This window comes from Ruditapes philippinarum, unplaced genomic scaffold (genome assembly GCF_026571515.1).
Source record: "Ruditapes philippinarum isolate M1 unplaced genomic scaffold, ASM2657151v2 ctg31_1_1_1_1, whole genome shotgun sequence".
In the NCBI taxonomy this organism is placed as follows: Eukaryota; Metazoa; Mollusca; class Bivalvia; order Venerida; family Veneridae; genus Ruditapes; species Ruditapes philippinarum.
The window spans coordinates 63,115-82,606 of NW_026860696.1; the positions used below are offsets into that span (position 1 = coordinate 63,115).

The following is a 19,492-nucleotide window of genomic DNA, read 5'->3' on the forward strand; positions in this document are numbered from 1 at the left end:
GTTGTTGAAATATTCAAGCACTTGTAAGCTATTATATTATTCAAGTGGCAGGTCAAGATGTAAGCCTTTAGCTCATTCACATCACTACTGACATTTGCTTTACTTATTTATTATCTATATTGTTTCATTTCATACTTTCATATTTCTATCATAAGTATACGAGCAAGTATTTAGTAAAAGGCCCATTGTACTTCAGAAATAGTACCATTTTTTATTATTTATTTATTATTTTTTGTCAAAAACTTATGTTTGGTAATTTGTTAGTTTCTAAAACATACTCAAAACATACTCATTGGCATATAGAGGATCTTTTCCTTGTTAGCAATTGGTATGTTGTATTTAGCAATTTGTATGGAAGTCAAAATACTACTATGTTTACATTTTTGCTACCTTTACAACTTATTACTGCAAGTTCAGCGCTACTTTAGTCGGTTGTTAAACATGCTCTTAATCTATAATTAATTAAATCATTATGAAATACATGTTTAATATTTCTAAAACTTAAACAGTTACATGTATTTCTGTGGCATAATGTGCCTTTAAAGCGCATATATGCAATGATATAACAAAACAAAAGGGTTTATTTTTATCCAATAATTCCTCAGGTAAAATAAACTCTAAATATCAGCAAATATTCCATGAACATATACTCTCTCCAATTCTTGTAAGGCCATTTAGTATTAAAGGTCCATAATGCCACAGAAATACATTCATCTGTATTTCTCAAAAGCTTTATATATTTTTTGTACTCTGAAAGTTTCCAAAAAAAATTGCCCACGGGCTAATAACAGGAATAATCTTTTTCTTCCTGTGCTTTTGACAATTAGTACAGCTATAGTGTTGTAGAATTTTTTATGGAAGTGAAAATACTACTTTGTTTACATTTTGCTTCTTTTATGACAATATATTTTCACATTAAGTGTCACTTCCTTTATGTTAGACGTATCTAACATGCTCTAAAACAATAATAAACATAATGAAATACATGTGTGTCATTTTTAAAGAAATAAAATTATATTCCTTTCCGAAGCATAATGTGCCTTTAACTTTATGTTGTCTATACAGAGGATTTTTTTTTGATCGATCTCTCGTGATTGTCATGATTATCAGAAATTCTAATTACGTAAATTGATTATCAGAAAGAATGTCAGTATTACCTCATTTAATTTGATTTGTGTTTTACATTTTATGCGAGTTATGCTGTGAGTTATTTCTTACACAAAAGATGTCTGTAATATTTGAAACAATAAAAGCAAAATCTGGTATTACTTCAAGAACCTAGTAAGTAAATGTTTCGTATATGCCGTATACAAATACATACATTTATAAGCTTGTATTCATGTACTAAAATAGCTGAGACTAAAACAAAAATGTCATGATTGATGTCAATATAAGACATGCCTTATTTTCAATGAACATTGATATACGTTTTCAAACTTCTTAAAGGATCTAAGCGAATAAATTGCTTTAATATGTTACTAAAATAAGTCGTTAGCAGATAACATTGTACACTTCTTTATTAACGTTAAATTCGGGTGCTAAACAAATTAGTTTATGATAATTCAGTGACTCCTCACAAGTACTTGGTAATAATTGAAGTAAGGATTTAATGCGACTTTTAAATTTTAATTTCATCAAACAATACTACTCTTGAATATCATGTAAAACCTTTATACGCGATTTTATTCATTTTTTTTATAAACCACTGAGAGTAAATATAGCCGCTCGGATAGCAGCAAAAAGGAAAATTATCGTAAATTTAGATAGCGTGCATATAGAGTCATTTTTGCCCCGGTGGTTTGATGGTTGGTTCTTGTTACATTATATAAATATCGTATAACTATGAAGGCGTAGTGGTATCATTGCTCCATAAGTGTAAAACGTGTACTATTTACATAATGTTTTTATTGTTTATTTTCTTATCAAAAGAGTGGTGAAATAAAAGTAAAAAAAAATTGTGCCACTAAACCCAGTGACGCTTTCTTTCTTCTTTTTTTTTACTTTATTTTTTCTTCTTCTTTTTTTTGTCTGAAATGAAATACTATTATATCACTGTTCACATCTAATATGATTTGTAGAATATCAAAATAAACAAACAAATACTCCATTGTTGGTAATATCATTTGATTTGTTTTCTGCGGTATCAAAAACATCACTGAAGCATGTTGAATTTCAATGTTGTTATTTTTGGTAGAAACTGTAATATTTTATATCCCTAGAATTCCAAGAATTATCATTTGAGCCATGTCACGACAAAACCAACATAATGGGTTTGCGACCAGCATGGATCCAGACCAGCCTGCGAATCCGCGGAGTCTGATCAGGATCCATGCTGTCCACTTACCAACTCTATTACAAGTAGAGAAACTGATAGCGAACAGCATGGATCCTGATCAGACTGCGCGAATGCGCAGGCTGGTCTGGATCCATGCTGGTCGCAAACCCATTATGTTGGTTTTGTCGTGACACGGCTCATTTATCGATGCAATTGAGTATACACTTTCAGTATATCAGTCATATAAACTGGTATGTTTAGTGAACAGTGAAGAACTAATGGCAACAAAGCAATCGTTTGATCTTTAAAGAGAATATTAAATGAGTTACAAAATGAATTATTTTAATGGTTCACGCCAATGTAAAGTATTATTTCACAATATGTTTATACTTTTCCTAGCTTGAACTATGACTATCATATTTGTGTTTAAACATTGTTAAATGTTTCTTTAAAAGCTAATAAGTAAGAAAATGTGTGGGTAATGAAAACGATTGATTGATTGATTGATTGATTGATTGATTGATTGATTGGTTGATTGATTGATTGATTGATTGATTGATTGATTGATTGATTAATTGATTGATTGATTGAACATTTGAAAATGATTTGAAAATAAAAACAATACTAACTTTGAAAGCAAAACGCAATATTGTAATTTCATTTTAAATAAACATATGTTGGACAAGGGGAAACTATGTTTATTTTTTTTTCTCTATGGAATGTCGTAAGTGAAATACAAGTTAAAAAATTAGTAAGCATATTAACATACTTTTAGTTTGCTTCCTGAAACAAGCCAGTACTGGAGTCGTACAAGGTCGTGATCCAGGTAGAGCTTGAACCCATGATCCCAGGGCTGAGCGACAAAAATATCAACCACCAAACCATTGCACCTTTTTTCATCAGTTTCGAATCATGTTCATCAGTTTCTTTTTTTTCTTACCGTGGACTTTACAATCAACGTATATTATTAACCTCATTATTTCTAAAGTGATATTCGTTTCCAAGCATTGATCATAATTTACATTTGTTTATTTTTCTGGCATCTTGTTAAACTTTTGTGGCCCGATAAAATTCATGAGAAATTTGATATATCACATTTTTTTTCTATAAAATGAATAATGATGCATGATTTCCAAACCATTTAAGAGTATTCCGATGAGGAATAAAGCATTGTAGTTATGAAAACCTGTTACAATAAACAAGGAAATAATTGTATTCAAGGTTACATTTGTAGGATGTTATGGGATGTCATATGAAGCGAAAATCCATTAAGCTATTTTCTTAATATTAGTTTATATATTGCTAATCTGCATTTGTTTCTTTGGATTTATAGATTTTTGGTTTTATTTGGTATTACACGTTGCTTAAAGTCTAATGCTGTGAAATTGTATTGATATAAACAAAGTGTTTCTTAAATATCAGTGGTTTCCCAACATACTTTTAGGCACTGGCTCATCCATTGGAAATGATCGGCAGATTATTCCGTTAGTAAAACATCATATAAACAATAAATATAGCCTTTATGGCTTAACGGTTAGTGAAAAATAACCTTTAATCTTTGTTCCTCACTACGGTCGGTTCAAATCCCGCTCAAGGGCAATCATTTAGTTGATGGTTCTCTCTAACATTAAACACTTCACACGATGGTATCTGTGCTTCTACCCACAAATGAAGTTGCGAAATTGCAACATAAATTTTACAGGTGTGACATGACTTAGAAAGCCAGCAACTATAAATAAAAACAATGAATCAAAATACTAAAACTTAATCACAAATATACTTTTATTATTAAAAATTTGAAACTTTTTGCCGAATACCGCCTGAAACATGGATATATAATCATTGAATAAGGCTAAATATTAAGCTCCTCATTCGAATGAATGCTATGCTAATCAAATAAAGCTAAGATTTCATGATGGTTTTCCCGCAATTAATTGTTTCCAACGTTCTAATCAATAATGCATCATCTTTTGTTATGTATCGAATTCTTATAATATACGGGATGATCTGACACGAGTAAAAACTATTCGATTTAAATCAACATGAACTTGATTGTTTGATTGGTTGTTTGGTTCATTGGTAGGGTGGGTGAATCGGTTGGTTGGTTGGTTGCTTGCTTGTTCTTCGTTCGTTTGCTTGGCTTTTCGGTCGATGATTTGGTCGATTGGTTGGCTAGCTGGCAGGCTGATGTTTACGCCGAATTCAGCACATATTTCGACCGTTGGACCACTTGACAGTCTCTCGTGGATTACTTAATTAACCTGTAATTACTAATTTCTCTAGAAGTTACCGACTACTATACTCACATGATATCTTAACTGGCAATAGAAATGCAATGAGAATAATAACATTCAATGTCCGAGATAAATTGTCAAGAAGAAATTTTGGCACGCAAGAAAATCGAAACATCGACCCCTAGGTATTTAGCTGATGTTGTCAGCATTAATCTAAGCCGGCGGACCTTTGAGATTCACGTTTGACATTATCTGAAATGTGTACAGAATATATATTTTTTTCTCTGTATCTTTATTTCAGATATGTGCAATAAAAGCAAACGATGTCACAGAATCCGAGGAGCATATACGCAAGAGAAGTTTAAGACAAGGTAAATTATTATTCAAAATATCTAAAATTATTTTATTCGTTTCTGAGGTATAATGTGCCTTTAAGATAAATATTGAAAAAAGTAGCTGCAGAAAAAAACTGCTTATCCGTTATTAGGTTTCGTAAGGTTAGATATGTTGCAATTACGTTGTCTCTCATAAGCAGACCCAATCAAACCGAGTCTGTAATTTGCACTGATTTTTTATTGCTTCCGAGGGATTGCTCCTTTACTACACAACAGCAGGTGTAAAGTGTTGAATGGCAGCTGTAAAACGTTGCTTGCACTTTTTCTGGATTACATATTTCAGTATGTTACTGTTTAAGATTCAGTATCAATTAAGCCGGTGCTAGGGGGTGAGATATAAAGGACTTCTACATTATCTCTTATAAGCAAACTAATTTAACCCAATCGGCGGTTTCATATTATATTGTTGGTTTCATTGATTGAGAATCATCCCTTTTTTCCAGATATTTTTTATCTTATTTCAATAACATACTTATTTTTCTCGAGAACAGTTATTATGTCAAGGTACATGTATATATATTTACAAAAATACATGTTAAGCAATTAGTACCAATCAAGATTCATAAGACTTTTTTTATAAGACATATAAAATGTATGTTCATGTGAAATTTAAAAAAAATCTCTTACTACAAACGTGAAAACAAAAGAAATTTTCCTTGTAAATACCGGTAAATGGGGTATAGGGGTGGGAGTGACAAGGTAGGGGTCATTCATCAACATCAGTTTTTACAACATAATTATCATTATAAATGTACATAATATTTGCCTCTCAGATGTTCATGGTTCTGAGACAATCATTTTAAACATTATTTACGAGTTATTTTAATCTTTGTCATCAATAAATAATCACACAACGCTCAGTATCAAATTGTAAATTAATTGCTCATTTTTATTTATGAAATCGTACGACTATTTGACACGCCGTTACAATAAAGATGCAAATAATTAATTACAAAATTAAAATGATAATTATACTAATATTATCAAATCACAGTTGACCAGTTATATAATGAATGTTTTAAAGTTAATTACCCAAATGAATAATGTGATGAAATGATAAATGTTATGATGTGTTACATTATGTATGTCACTAATTAAACGCGCAATGTGATAGCTACTGTAATTTCTGTCTGTTCTGTTCTGTAATGCATTACAATGTTTCAAAGATGTAACAGAATTGGCAGTCTATAATTAATGACATTAAATGATTGATTTGCAAATTAATCAATATGTTTGTACACTAAATTATTTTTAATTTGCTTTTACAATTACCTTCGGTTTGTATTGTTATACGATAGCGAATTCACCTTCAATTAGTTTCAAGGTTTCAAAGATTTTAAAGATCACGACTGTTTGGTTTTACAGCGCGCATACACAGTATAGGTGATATTCCGGCGAAACAGTAAAGATGACATTGGCTTACCCCTGGTGTTTATAAACTTCAGAGCAACACCAGGTATCAAAACCACCTCACCTGCTGGAGCTAAGAGATGCATATACACCAGTTATTCGAACCCATTTAGTCGCCTCTTACAATCACGCAGGGATAAACGGTGGCTGCAGTTTTTATATCTCATCCATGAAAGGCAGTCCCTTATAATGACATAACCACAAATAACCAAACGACATCTTTTCATTACAACTTAATACATGATATTTTATGTTTTTGTTGTATACCTTATACTTCAAAAGTGATGAATATACAAAAAACGTACATTGTTCTCATAATATGGCATCAAATTATTTGCAATATAACACTCGGGATTTTTATATTGTAACTTAAACGGTTTCTTTTACTTTTTAGATGGGTATACCCATATTCAATCAGCCTCAATAAAGATACTACAGCAAGAAGACGAAATTCTACACAGGTCTTGTTTGTTTTCTATTTTTACAATGTAATTTGAGCGCACAAAACGTTCACATCTCGTATGATTCACTCACGCTATGAACATCCGTGATAATATCATTACTTTTTTTATAAGTTTAATAGTAAACGTACTTTATTTCGCTACGTTTTTTTTATCTTTATCACTACATCAAAAGAAGTTATAGATATGTTTGTTTTGGGTTTTTGTCCTAAATGTTTTGTAAATATTAAAAAATCATAACATTAAACTAGTCCTTTCATTAAAATATCAATTTATTTCATAAATGACATTACATTTTCATAAAGATGTTTATATGGTGTTATAAAGATAAAGTAAATCATTGTTAAAAATTTAACACACTGCATGATTGTTAAAGGGACTCCACTGAGGTTTTTTTACATAACGGGACTGGAAACAATTTTACGAGATAAATGCTCCATCTGATGTATATCTAGACCAATAATCCAATAACTTGTCTGCAAAATTTCAGATCGTTTGCTCACTCTGTTTTTCCTGAATAACTATTCTTTTTGTGCAAAGTGACCTAAAATTGACTCAAATCGGGTTAAAAGTAGCACTATTAAACGATTTCCAATTCAATCCGAGTATATTTCTTCATTATTTTTTGCATATGTTTCTGTTTTAAGTGCCTAGCTGATATATGTAGGAATTTTTAAGCTTTATGAACTCAGTGGAGCTTCATAAATGAAAATAGAACATTTAAACGTTTATTTCATGCATATAACTATAAAAGCTATTCTGTATGGCTCTAAACTACAAAAATATAGTCATATTATCATTTCAAATTCAAATTATTATGTCACAATATATTTTGTTTTACCAACGGACGCGTATACTAAAACACACATATATAAAACTTAATTTAGAGATTTATATTAAAGGAACTCCGCTAGGGTTCAAAAGTCTAAAACCGTAAAATTTGAAGTTTTTCCATAGATAATTTGGGGCATATGCAAATACTATTTAGAAATACATTCTGAATTGAATTGAAAATCGTAGTTTTGTGCTAGTCTTATCCTGATTTTAGTGAAAAGCACTAAAACGCTATTCAATCCTGGGTCCCTTTCACGATTTTAATAAAACTTCTGGAAAAATGGTATGAGCGAATAGTCTGAAATTTGCAAACAGTTTATTGGTCCAGACCTATATTCAATGGAACATTAATCTCGAAATATTATTTCCAGTCCCGTCTTGACAAAATAAAATCAGTGAAGTCCCTTTAAAACCATGCGAAATATTTCAATATTTTAACAATTTTACAAGCAGACGACATATACGTGACACACTTCAACAAAGCGGCGCACATGTAGAACTTCATATTGAAGCAGACGACGTGAGATTTGAAATCTTACTGAAACACGCGCAACCTGTGATGAACAAAGACGCTAAAGTTGTGTTTGTGTCCAATGGCAACTCTGAGACAGTAGACAATATTGAACCTAGCGATTGTGTAATGTCTGGAAGTTTAAAAACAAAAGCAGACGATACTGCTGTCTTCTCGTTTTGTGACGGACTGGTAAATAATTTATGGTTACATTTCCACGAAATGAATACTGTTGTCTATACAAAAAAGCAAAGTTGTTTCTATTAAGTCCGTGAAAACATGATAGCTTACTTGCTTGCACCCACACACACATATCATTTTAATATTATAAAAGGAAAGCGATTTTTTTTACTTTCAAAACAGTTAGTTTAGAGACCATTAAAGACAATATTTGGATAAACATATGATATTATTGCCATGTACATATTGTTCGTCTATGTCTATATGCTGTACCATGCTTACGACGAAATAAACCTTCTTTTCTGCCCCGCTCTGTTCTGATATCACTAAACCAATGTTTAAAGCAATTCAGCTAACTTTTATTTTGAAAAAAAATAAAGGCAAGTGTAAGAGAGAGAGGGAGGATGGTGAAGTTAAATACAAGCGAAAATGGTATTCAATATCATCAAACAAATTTTCATGCAATGAAATACAATTATATGCATTTGAATTTAATTGTAACAGTACTACTAAAGTGTTTATTTTGTAATTTCTCTGTTTATTTTAGAAAGGAGATTTTACAAATGGTACATATACATATCATATTGAAACTATAGAAGAAGATGGAAAGGAAGTTGTTCTTCTTGCTAGAAAAGAAAAGACAGTTTCTGATGATAAATATGATACTGCTACACTACCTACAAACACTTGTAAGTACTTCACCCTTATCTATATTATGCTTCCAGTGTCAAGGTTAAGATTTTAATGAACATTTTGAAAATTAATCAACAAGCAAAGTATTGTCAAGTGAGCAAAAAAGAAATTTAAACATTGCAAACAACATTTAAAATCTACAATGGAAACCAAATATAGGTCACAATATGCACAAAAAATAGCCCTTATTGCGTTAGTCAAGCACGAGAAATATGATCATAAAAACTGCATACTCAGTTATATGTAAATTTTTTCTTAAATGTGTCTTTTTTTTACTTTTCTTAAACTCACAGTACATTTTTCTCAGGGTTAATTTCTTGACTTATATTGAGGCATGCATGTGGCTTCAACCTTGGCAATGTGGCTATTTGATATTCATCATTTCATCATACAGTTTTAATGTATTTTTATTTGCAAATATTAATATAATATTGTGTTACATTGCCTGAAAAGTGATAGTTTTCTACATTGCATTTGCAATGATATATTCAAATAAAAAATACAATTTTGTTCTTACATGGACAGTTTTAAAACACTTTTTTTCTACAACGGATAAATGAGCCGCGTCATGACAAAACCAACATAGTGCATTTGCGACCAGTATGGATGAAGACCAGCCTGCGCTTCCGCGCAGTCTGATCAGGATCCATGCTGTTCGCTTACCAACTCTTTTTCAAGTAGAGAAACTGATAGCGAACAGCATGGATTCTGATCAGACTGCGCGGATGCGCAGACTGGTCTGGATCCATGCTGGTCGCAAACGCACCATGTTGGTTTTGTCATGACGCGGCTCAAATCAATATACAAGCATTTGCTTATTTATACTTGCAGAAAAATTTTCGATATACAATCATATCCTATCACACTTTGCCAGTGAATTATCAAAAAATACATTATTTTGTATTTAGAATTTATAATAGATCATTCATTACAAGAGTGTCCGTCTTTACACTTGAATACAATTATTAAATAAACAGATTTTTTTCAAACAATTGGCAGTGAATAAGTTAAAATACAAAAATTGGCAATAAATAATTCAATGTGCAATTTTTTTTCAACTCACAATTGGCAACGGGATTTATAAAACAATTAACAACACTTGTATTTAATTTATTTTAAAATGTCATAACAGTATAAACGTTAAACCATATAAGCATTAAATAACATAATACTTCATGTTTCTAAGAAAAATGAATTAATCATTTTTGAATAAATTTACAGTTATTTGATGATGATGTTTCACGAATAGCCAATGAGTTAACCTTTTTCCCTTTTGTTTTCGTTTTCGATAAAAGTTGATCGTAGATGGGGCGATAGCTCAGTTGGTTAGACCACTGATTGTCACTCCTGAGGTTCCGGGTTTGATCCTTGGTAACACCCTTGGGATATTTCAGAAACACTTTAACCTAGAGGTAAACTGGTAAGAAACCCAAGTAATCCTCGCATGTATAAGTGTTATACACTGGCCATTCTAAAGAAAATCAATCAATCAATTACTAGTATATTACTCCCATGATTGCATATAGCATATTGTATTGGACAAATGTCTCTTCTCTACTGGAGTAGTCTTTAGGATGAGTTTTTCAACCTTTGAAAATGAGATGTATCATTATCAATATCATGCATTACTCTGTCATGTCATATATCTGAAATATGTTGTCGTCTTGGGCTTATTAGCATACTGGAAATGAAATAAATAAAATATTTTGATATCTCACATAATAATCTCGTTAAAATACCTTGACTTATTTAAGGTCTGACCTGCCTAATGCATTACCGCCACTTTGAAGAGTATTCAAATAGACTAGAACTACTGTCAAATGCATTTGAAACTAAGGGGCGCGGGTACAAACCCAAGAGTAGACAAAACAAATCTTTCCTTTTTTTCTTTCATTGCACATTATGTATCTGTCTATCGGATCACTCTTGGAAAGAAAAAAGTGTTTCATTTTAATTATATAATTGTAATCGGTATTTATTGGCAAAATTATGCCAAATTTAATATCAGTTATGATACCAATTATTTTTAAAGTCTAATAAAATAAAAACTACACGGTAAAATTATTTTAAATTTGATAAGATCAGCCTGATTTTTAAGAAAATTGAGACAAACTTTGAAAACAGTCCCTCATTTTGATAAATTTTAGGGATATTTTGATAAATTAAAAGATGCGATTAATTTCCTCAAATATGTTTTGTCGTCTGCTTCAGCTGAGCACGTGCCTAGACGGAAGCGAGCTGTCAGTGATAATCTAAATATAGAAACAGTTGTGATATTGGATGCATTATATGTGGCTCGTATAAGAGCGGCTGGAATTACTGATAATCAGACGATACATGATCTGATGGAATTAAAGTGGACAGGGGTAAGTTGACGATTTTCGGACATTTAAAGTTTTAAACATGTAAGTTTTTGTTGTCTCTGTATGAATAAATTGGTTCTAAGTCACCACCCCCTGTACACCGTCTATAACAGAGATCACTTCTTAATTATCTCAAAGATATTAAAAATTATGTTCTAAATTGGTCAGTTCATATAACACAGGACTATATATTAATATTATAGTCTTTTCTTATCTTTTAATCCCAAGATTTTTATGACTTTCGGTTAAGTCCTTCAATTGACTTTGAAGAACCCGACTTTATTATCACTCATTATCACAAATATTTTCTTAATGTGTTCCTTTAGATTTAACTTTTTAAATCCATATCGTTTGACAATTACTGGCGAATTTCAATATTTATTGTTAAGATTTGTTATACTGTGCTAGGGACACTGTAAATACAATAACAAATGTACACTAGGCATGTGTATAAATAAGGTGTTTAAAAATTAAAAACCACTTCAAAATGAAATTGTTTTGTAAAACGAGACTGTTTGAAGTGGGATATTTGTCGAGCTTATTTTTGAATGTTAAGCCATTTCGTGAGATAATCACGGTGCTGTGTAAACATTGCTACAATGAATGTATGTTTTAGGGCCTGTAAGTCTCAGATGGTTCAAGTATTGACTATTAATTGTCTTGTCAAAACAAACATTTGTATACGAATTCATTACACCGTACTTTGTTATTTAATATCACATTTTATTTAATCTTATGGAATATGTGTTCAAATGAATTTAAATGCTGTTGTAATGTCACATTTTAAAGACATTTTTGTTGAATACTTTAAACACCCAATGTCATGACCCACTTGATCCTACCTACTTTACAAGCAAATATGTTCAAACAAAATGAGATATTTTGAAATCAAAGCGTAAAAACGGTTGGTGTTAACGAAAGTGACGTCCTGTGCGAAAGACCGATGTGGACATATCAACTTCATGAATTCTCGATTTCAACTTCATGAATTCTCGATTCACATTTATAACTTCGTGAGTTCATTTTTCAACTTAAGGAATTCACAGACTAGAAATTGTAAAATCACGAAATTAAAATCGTGAATTCACAAAGTTGAATCATGATGTTGAATTCGTGAAGTTGAAATCGTGAATTTATGAAGTTAAATTGGGAATTCATGAAGTTGAATTGTCTTTCGTACCTGTCTTTCTCATACTGGTTGCATAGTCAATACACCCTAATTTTCGTCGCTTGCTTTTAAAGAGTTTATGTAACTATATTTTAAAGGCACAAGCGGAATGGGGCAAAGCAGATGTTTTCGATTACACAATAACCATAGACATCAAAGAGCTTGTCATCTGGGAGACAAATCCGGTAAGTTTTATATTAATGCAACAGACATTAAAAACCCAACCTCCTTGAAATGCCACGGAAAGCTGTTATGATAATTACGTAATTTCTGTAGATTTATTTTTAATTGGGGGGGGGGGGGTAGGTTGTTTGGCTGTCCAGAATAGATTGTCACGTTATTTGTACGCATGACAATATTATTCGTTTAAGATTTGTTAGTTCCAGCATAATGTTGGGGCGTGCTGCTTTAGAGCAAGACAGATATAATCACATTGTCGTAAACCTTCGGTATATTCCGTCAATGTCCGTTTCTTTTTACCTACAAATAAGCGTTTACGAAGTTTGCCAATTTCTTATGATTTTCTTTCTGATCGGATGAACCTTAAAAGATTAAAAAGTTTATGATAATGTTTTAACATTTTCGTGTCCAAACTAAGGCGGACTGTTATATTTTATGTTTCAAATATGTGTGTTTTTTTCATAATTAAAAGGCACACTAAGACCCAAAAATGAATATATATTTGTATGGACAAACATATGTTTAATAAGAGCATGATATAAGCATACCTCTGGTAGGACGTAACGCTGGATATAAGATAAGTTGTTTAGTTTAAACATATTTTTATTGCATTAAATACGTGTTTACAAACATATCATACAAATAATGAGTATATATCAAAATGCAAATGGGTTGGGCAACAACTTCTTACAACATTAGGTTAAGCCCCTCACAGATAAATAAGTTAAAAATAGCGTTATTAATTTAGTACATGTTGTAACGCTTAAGTCGGTAATAGATAATGCTGCCTCAAACGGATCGACCCTTGTTCAAGATTTTTTTAATTCCATTAAAAATACTTATACGTTATACATGTAATTGTACGAAATGCAAAACAAATAGCTTAAGTAGTTAATATATTTGGCCAGTGAGTAGCCGTCTGGAAACTGCAACATGGCATCAAAATTTAAAAGGTTTTTGAGAACTGAAAATAAAATCATTTTGGGGACTTTATGGGCTTTTAAGCAAGAAACAGAAGCATATTTTGTTTTCATATTTTGTATAATTATGACAAAATAAGCTGCAAGAAGTCATTCCCTCTAATTTTAGAGATAGTTATCTTCTAGACAGGCGTTCTTGCTTGAATTATATAATTATAAATTATTGTTAAATCATTACAGGACTGGTACAGCCCGGAGACAGACCTCGGAGATTTGTTGTATCACATATGCTTCCAGACGAATTCACGTGGACTATGGACAGACTATGACCATATACATCTCTTTACTGGGTAAAACACTGTGTATAATTATTAACTGGATAAAACACTGTATAAACCTTTACTAGGTAAAACACTGTGTTTAATTCTTTACAAGGTAAAACACTGTGTATTATTCTTTTCTGGGAAAAACACTGTGTATAATTCTTTAGTATAAAAATCACTGTGTATAATTCTATACTGCGTTAAACAGTATGTATAATTCTTTACTGGGTAAAACACTGTGTATAATACTTTACTGGGTAAAACACTGTGTATAATTCGTTACTTGGTAAAAACACTGTGTATAATACTTTACCTGGTAAAACACTGTGTATAATTCGTTACTTGGTAAAAACACTGTTTATAATTCTTTTCTGGGTAAAACACTGTGTATTATTCTTAACCGGGTAAAACACTGGATAAAATTCTTTACTAGGTAAAACACTGTGCATAATACTTTACTAGGTAAAACACTGTGTATAATTCTTTTCTGGGGAAAACACAATGTATAATTCTTTACTAGGTAAAACACTGTGTATAATTCGTTACTTATTAAAACACTGTGTATTATTCGTTACTGTGTAAAATACTGTGTATAATTATTTACTAGGTAAATCCCTGTTTATAATTCTTTTCTGGGTAAAACACTGTGCATTTTTCTTTACCGGGTAAAACACTGGGCATAATTCTTTACCGGGTAAAAACACTGGGTATAATTATTTACTAATTCTTGCATATCAGACAGGAATATCTACCGTTACCACCGGTGCTAGAAAACCTTTTCTTGCATATCAGACAAGATTATCTACCGTTTACACCGGTGCTAGAAAACACTGTCTTACACCCCCATGTAAGACAAGTCGCGTGGTTTAAATGACTTCATTGACGTGCGCCTTTTATGAACGAATCGCGTTCTTAGGATGATGTCAGTTTTCCGTTATGAATGAAGTATTATTTTCATTCGCTACTTTAAGAAAAAAGTGCGTAATGAGAATATCAGTTTTCATAATTTCTGTTCCGAAAATAATTGACATGTTGCTAATATGCAAGAAAAAGAATCAAACACCGGCTGTTAGTACAGACGGGAATATCTAGCTCAGCGGAAACTCGGCAGAGCCTCGTTACCGCTGTAAACAGTTACCCTCGAGCTAGCCGGTGTAAGATTCTTATAGTCTTACATCCGTCTGTTAGACAGATCGCGTGCTTAAAATGACGTCATTGCCGCGCGCCTTTTATGAATGAATTGCGTTCTAAGGATGACGTCATTTCACCGTTATGAATAAAGTTCATACGCTACTTTTAGAAAAAAAGTGCGTAATGAAAATATCAGTTTCCGTAATTACTGTTCCTAAGATAAATGACATTTAATATGCAAGAAAAAGAATAAAACACTGGCTGTCGGTTCAGACGGGAATATCTAGCTCTCGGGTAACTGTATAGCGGAAACTCGGCAGAGCCTCGTTACCGCCGTAAACAGTTACCCTCGAGCTAGATATCCCGGTCTGTACCGGCAGCCAGTGTAAGATTCTTCAGTAAAACACTGTGTTTTATTTTTACTGGGTAAAATAATTCTTAACTGGTTAATACACTGTGTATAATTCTTTACTGGGTTAAATACTGTGTATAATTATCACTGGGTATGATTCCGTCATCGGTCGTAAGTTTATACCATCAAGATTTACTCCCCTTGTAATATCAATTATAGACAAACTGGCACCGATGTATCAGGGAAGGCGTATGTCGGCGGAATTTGCAAAGGACAAGAAAAATGCGCAGTTTCAACGTTCACGTCATCAGCTGCCTATTATATTCCCACACACGAACTCGGTCATAGGTAAGAGGATTTGAGAGAATAGAATAGAACAGAACAGAACAGAACATAACTGAATAGAATAGAATAATGGAATAGAAAAAGGTGCAGTGAAATGAACGGAACGGAATGGAATAGTAGAATAGAATAGAATGACGAACCTGTACGGAACGGAACGGAATAGAATGACATAGAACAAAACATAATAGAACAGAATTAAAATATAGTAGGAATAGAATAGACATAATTATATGCAATGAATAATACACCACTTAGGTCTAAATTTGAAGTTTCTGACTATTTACAATAAACTTCAACCGAGTTTATATTAACAACATTGCAGACACTACTTAAGGGTTTAAACGTCGCAACTATTTGATTAACCCGCACGTGCTTATGTGAAACAGGTCAAAGACTAGTATTTTAGTCCGATTGTGTTTGAAGCTATACGCTTAGTGAAACACTCTATAAGCCGGTCCTGGACTTTTTTCTTTTTGTTCTTGTTGTTGATTGTCGAATCGAAGATAAATTTTTGTTATTATTCTAAGAAATCTTTAGAATATAAAACAATGAAGCGAACTAAAGATTGGATTTAGTACTTGTTATAATTTTAAAAAGTGTTTAAAGTTTTAAAATCTGAAAACGGGATAATCTTTGTTTTGGAGTCTGAGTGGGATCAATAAGGAAAACAACTTAATCCCGTTTTCAGGACAGCAATATTTTACCGTCCGATTGGGAGCATTTTGCAGGTATGCGATGACGTAGTATCCTACCATTGTAAGTAATGAGTTTAAAGTCTTTTGCTCCAGGAAACAACAGCTTGGTCCCTAACGGGATTGGAACCCACTGGGCTAGCAACCGTTCGATTTTTTGTCTAACGCGTTAACTACTTGGCCATACCGCCACTTTTATTTAATACTTAATTATTTCTTCATATAAAATATTAGAATGAAATGGAAAAGATGTATAGTATTTAAGTGCTAATAATATTATTTTACACGTGTGACATTTATAAATGGACAAACTCTCTCTGATCAATCGACTGATTTGAATTGTGTCGAAAGTTTTATGAATTATAAAATGTGCTGAAATGAATATTATTTTTGCCAGTATGGGAATGGTGCATGATGGCGAGGTAGGTTGTTCAACCACAGGTATAATGGGAGGCTTGACATCCGGTTGGAGCGCCTGCAGCGTGGCTGCTCTCGGGGGCTTAATGAGGTATTACTTTAATAATTTTCTATAGATCTTATTGACATGTATACAGGAATACTTAGATGGTAACTTCTTATGTTTAACACATTTCGGAAAAGTAACCACACATGGCATGGCAAGTTTTTCGAATGTATTATTTATTTCTTTTTGCGTTATTTGCACTTTTACATTTTGATAAATGAGTACCCTCGACACTTCCGTTTTAGTGTTCTTAGCCAAAACAAAGCTGTAAAAAGTAAACACAGTTTCTAAAAATATTCGTTTTTTGAGAACTTGCTTGTTTAAAAAAAACAATAAAGCAAGCTATGCCACGTAGAACAATTTTCTCATCGTTTAGTATTTAGTTTTGATACGAAATATCCCAAAATATCCCAAAATGTCGTTGCCAGAACCTTTAATAAATATTAAATTGTGCGTTTTCGATCACGAGAAGACATATCTTGAGTGATTTTTCCACCATAAATTTAATGTTTATTTACTTAATCTTGCATGTAAAATTGTTCCAACCTTCCCTTTGGCTAAACACAATAAGATAGTTCAAAGAGCTTTGTAAATGTGACCGAGCCATCGAGGTGCTGGAGCCCGGAGCCAACACGACCATTCAATATGGGCCGATATTTTGGAACCACGTCAATTCTCTCACAATCAATTTTGAGGTTTATCCTTTAGTCTATCCATACTTATTAATCGCCAGAATTACAAGCTATCATTTATTAAATGGCAAAGTTGGCTCCATCACATTTGCGAGGGCTGTTTCACATTTCCGATGGCGCCGGAACATTGTCAATGGCTGGATCACATTTGAATAAATGTTAGTGTTTGATTTTTTAACCAAGCCTTTTGAACTATTTTTGTGTTGAGCAAAAGGGGAAATTAGGATTGTGTTCCAGACACGATTAAATGGACAGAAATTTACTTCACGATAAAGATATCACTTAAGATATGTCTCCATGTAATAGAAAACAAACAAGTTTATATTTGAGCCAACGTTATGCGTTTGCGACCAGCATGGATCCAGACCAGCCTGCGCATCCGGACAGTCTGATCAGGATCCATGCTGTTCGCTATCAGTTTCTTTACTTGTAATAGGGTTTTTAAGCGAACAGCATGGATCCTGATCGGACTGCGCGGATGGTAAAGTCAAATATCTCAATTATTGCTTGAGATATTCAATTGAAACTTACAATACTTATTTATAGTAACAATGTTCATCAATTTGCAAAGTTGCATTAGTATGCCTGCAATATTTGCAGAATTATGCCCTTTTGAAACTTTGAGAAATGTGGTTAAGGAATAAGGTCTTAAGAACTATCAAAGAAATTTACTAGAAACTTTACACATGTACTTAGGGTAATAATTGAAAGTCACATCTCAAGATCCATTACTCTGCCATGTATTTTGACTGAATTATGGTCCCTTTTGTACTTAAAAATCTCCTTTTCTTGGTTAAGTTTTACATGCAAGTTTTGCATATCTCTGAAACTATTAAAGATACAAACTTGAAACTTCATATGTATATGTGGGGTCATAAATAATGATCACTGAACGACATTCATATCTGTGTCATGTATTTAGACTGATTTATCTCCCCTTTTTTACTTAGTCCCTTGGTGGTTAATGTTTACATGTAAGTTTTACATATCTCAATAACTATCAGAGATTTTGATTTGAAACTTCACATAAGCATGAAGGGTCATAATTGTATGTCACTGACCAAGAACCATTATTCTGTCTTGCATTTAGGCTGATTTTTCTCCCCTTTTGAACTTTATATTAAGATCAACATAAAGGTGCAATTATTATTACAGAACAATCATTATCATTTGCAAAGGTATTTTCCTCTCAATACATTTCTTTTTCTAACATGACTGTCCATCCAAACTCCAACACGTTCATTACAAAACTGCTGACTTGTTCCTTGATTTTAAAAGGAATTTGTTGCATATATTTTTATAAACAAAAATAAGGGTTCCTGATAATCTTTTTACACATTTTTGTTCACAGGTAGAGGCCTTTTTATAATTATTGTGTACTCTTGTTTACAGAAGTACTCTGGCTATCATAATTATTCACATCTTTATTAAGACACCTTTACACATTGCAATTTGACCGAAAGTACACTTTGTTCAAAAGTGTTTTTGCTTTGTTCAAATGTTTATTTGCTTTTATGATATTAAGAGTCTCATTGGCAACTTAAGCTTATGACGGCATCTTCCATTTTGTATATTCATAACTTATAAACAGTACCAGTTGTTTCATATATAACTGCATCTTTTTGAATAAATATTTCAATTTTTCACTTGCGTTACTTCAAACTTCTTTTCAAAAGTCATGTTCATAATAATATTCTGATAAATATTAAATTCATTTCCACTAAACCAGCCGGGCTAGCGCACAGGTAGAGTGCTGGTCTGTCAAAAGGTAGACTTATATTCAATCCCTGACCTTTCAATGCCATTATTTTGATAACTGTTCTAATTGTCGAGCATGCTGTCATAGGATATTTCCGATTTGCTTATTTCC

At 32.2% G+C, this 19,492-nt stretch overlaps 1 protein-coding gene across 6 annotated transcripts in view; it reads left to right on the top strand.

Annotated features, from left to right (window-relative positions):
- LOC132713091 (A disintegrin and metalloproteinase with thrombospondin motifs 1-like) overlaps nucleotides 1–19,492 on the top strand; it is an 81,863-nt gene that overhangs the window by 35,080 nt on the left and 27,291 nt on the right. For all 6 annotated transcript variants that reach the window (XR_009623402.1, XM_060695557.1, XM_060695559.1 and 3 more), the window contains exons 2-10: nucleotides 4,811–4,880; nucleotides 6,709–6,775; nucleotides 8,063–8,312; nucleotides 8,848–8,989; nucleotides 11,205–11,359; nucleotides 12,623–12,709; nucleotides 13,865–13,974; nucleotides 15,650–15,778; nucleotides 16,865–16,975. Coding sequence is in view for 5 of the 6 variants with exons in the window: in XM_060695557.1 (XP_060551540.1) it covers nucleotides 4,811–4,880; nucleotides 6,709–6,775; nucleotides 8,063–8,312; nucleotides 8,848–8,989; nucleotides 11,205–11,359; nucleotides 12,623–12,709; nucleotides 13,865–13,974; nucleotides 15,650–15,778; nucleotides 16,865–16,975 (1,121 nt within the window). In the remaining variant the exon portion in view is untranslated. The remainder of the gene's footprint in view (nucleotides 1–4,810; nucleotides 4,881–6,708; nucleotides 6,776–8,062; nucleotides 8,313–8,847; nucleotides 8,990–11,204; nucleotides 11,360–12,622; nucleotides 12,710–13,864; nucleotides 13,975–15,649; nucleotides 15,779–16,864; nucleotides 16,976–19,492) is intronic.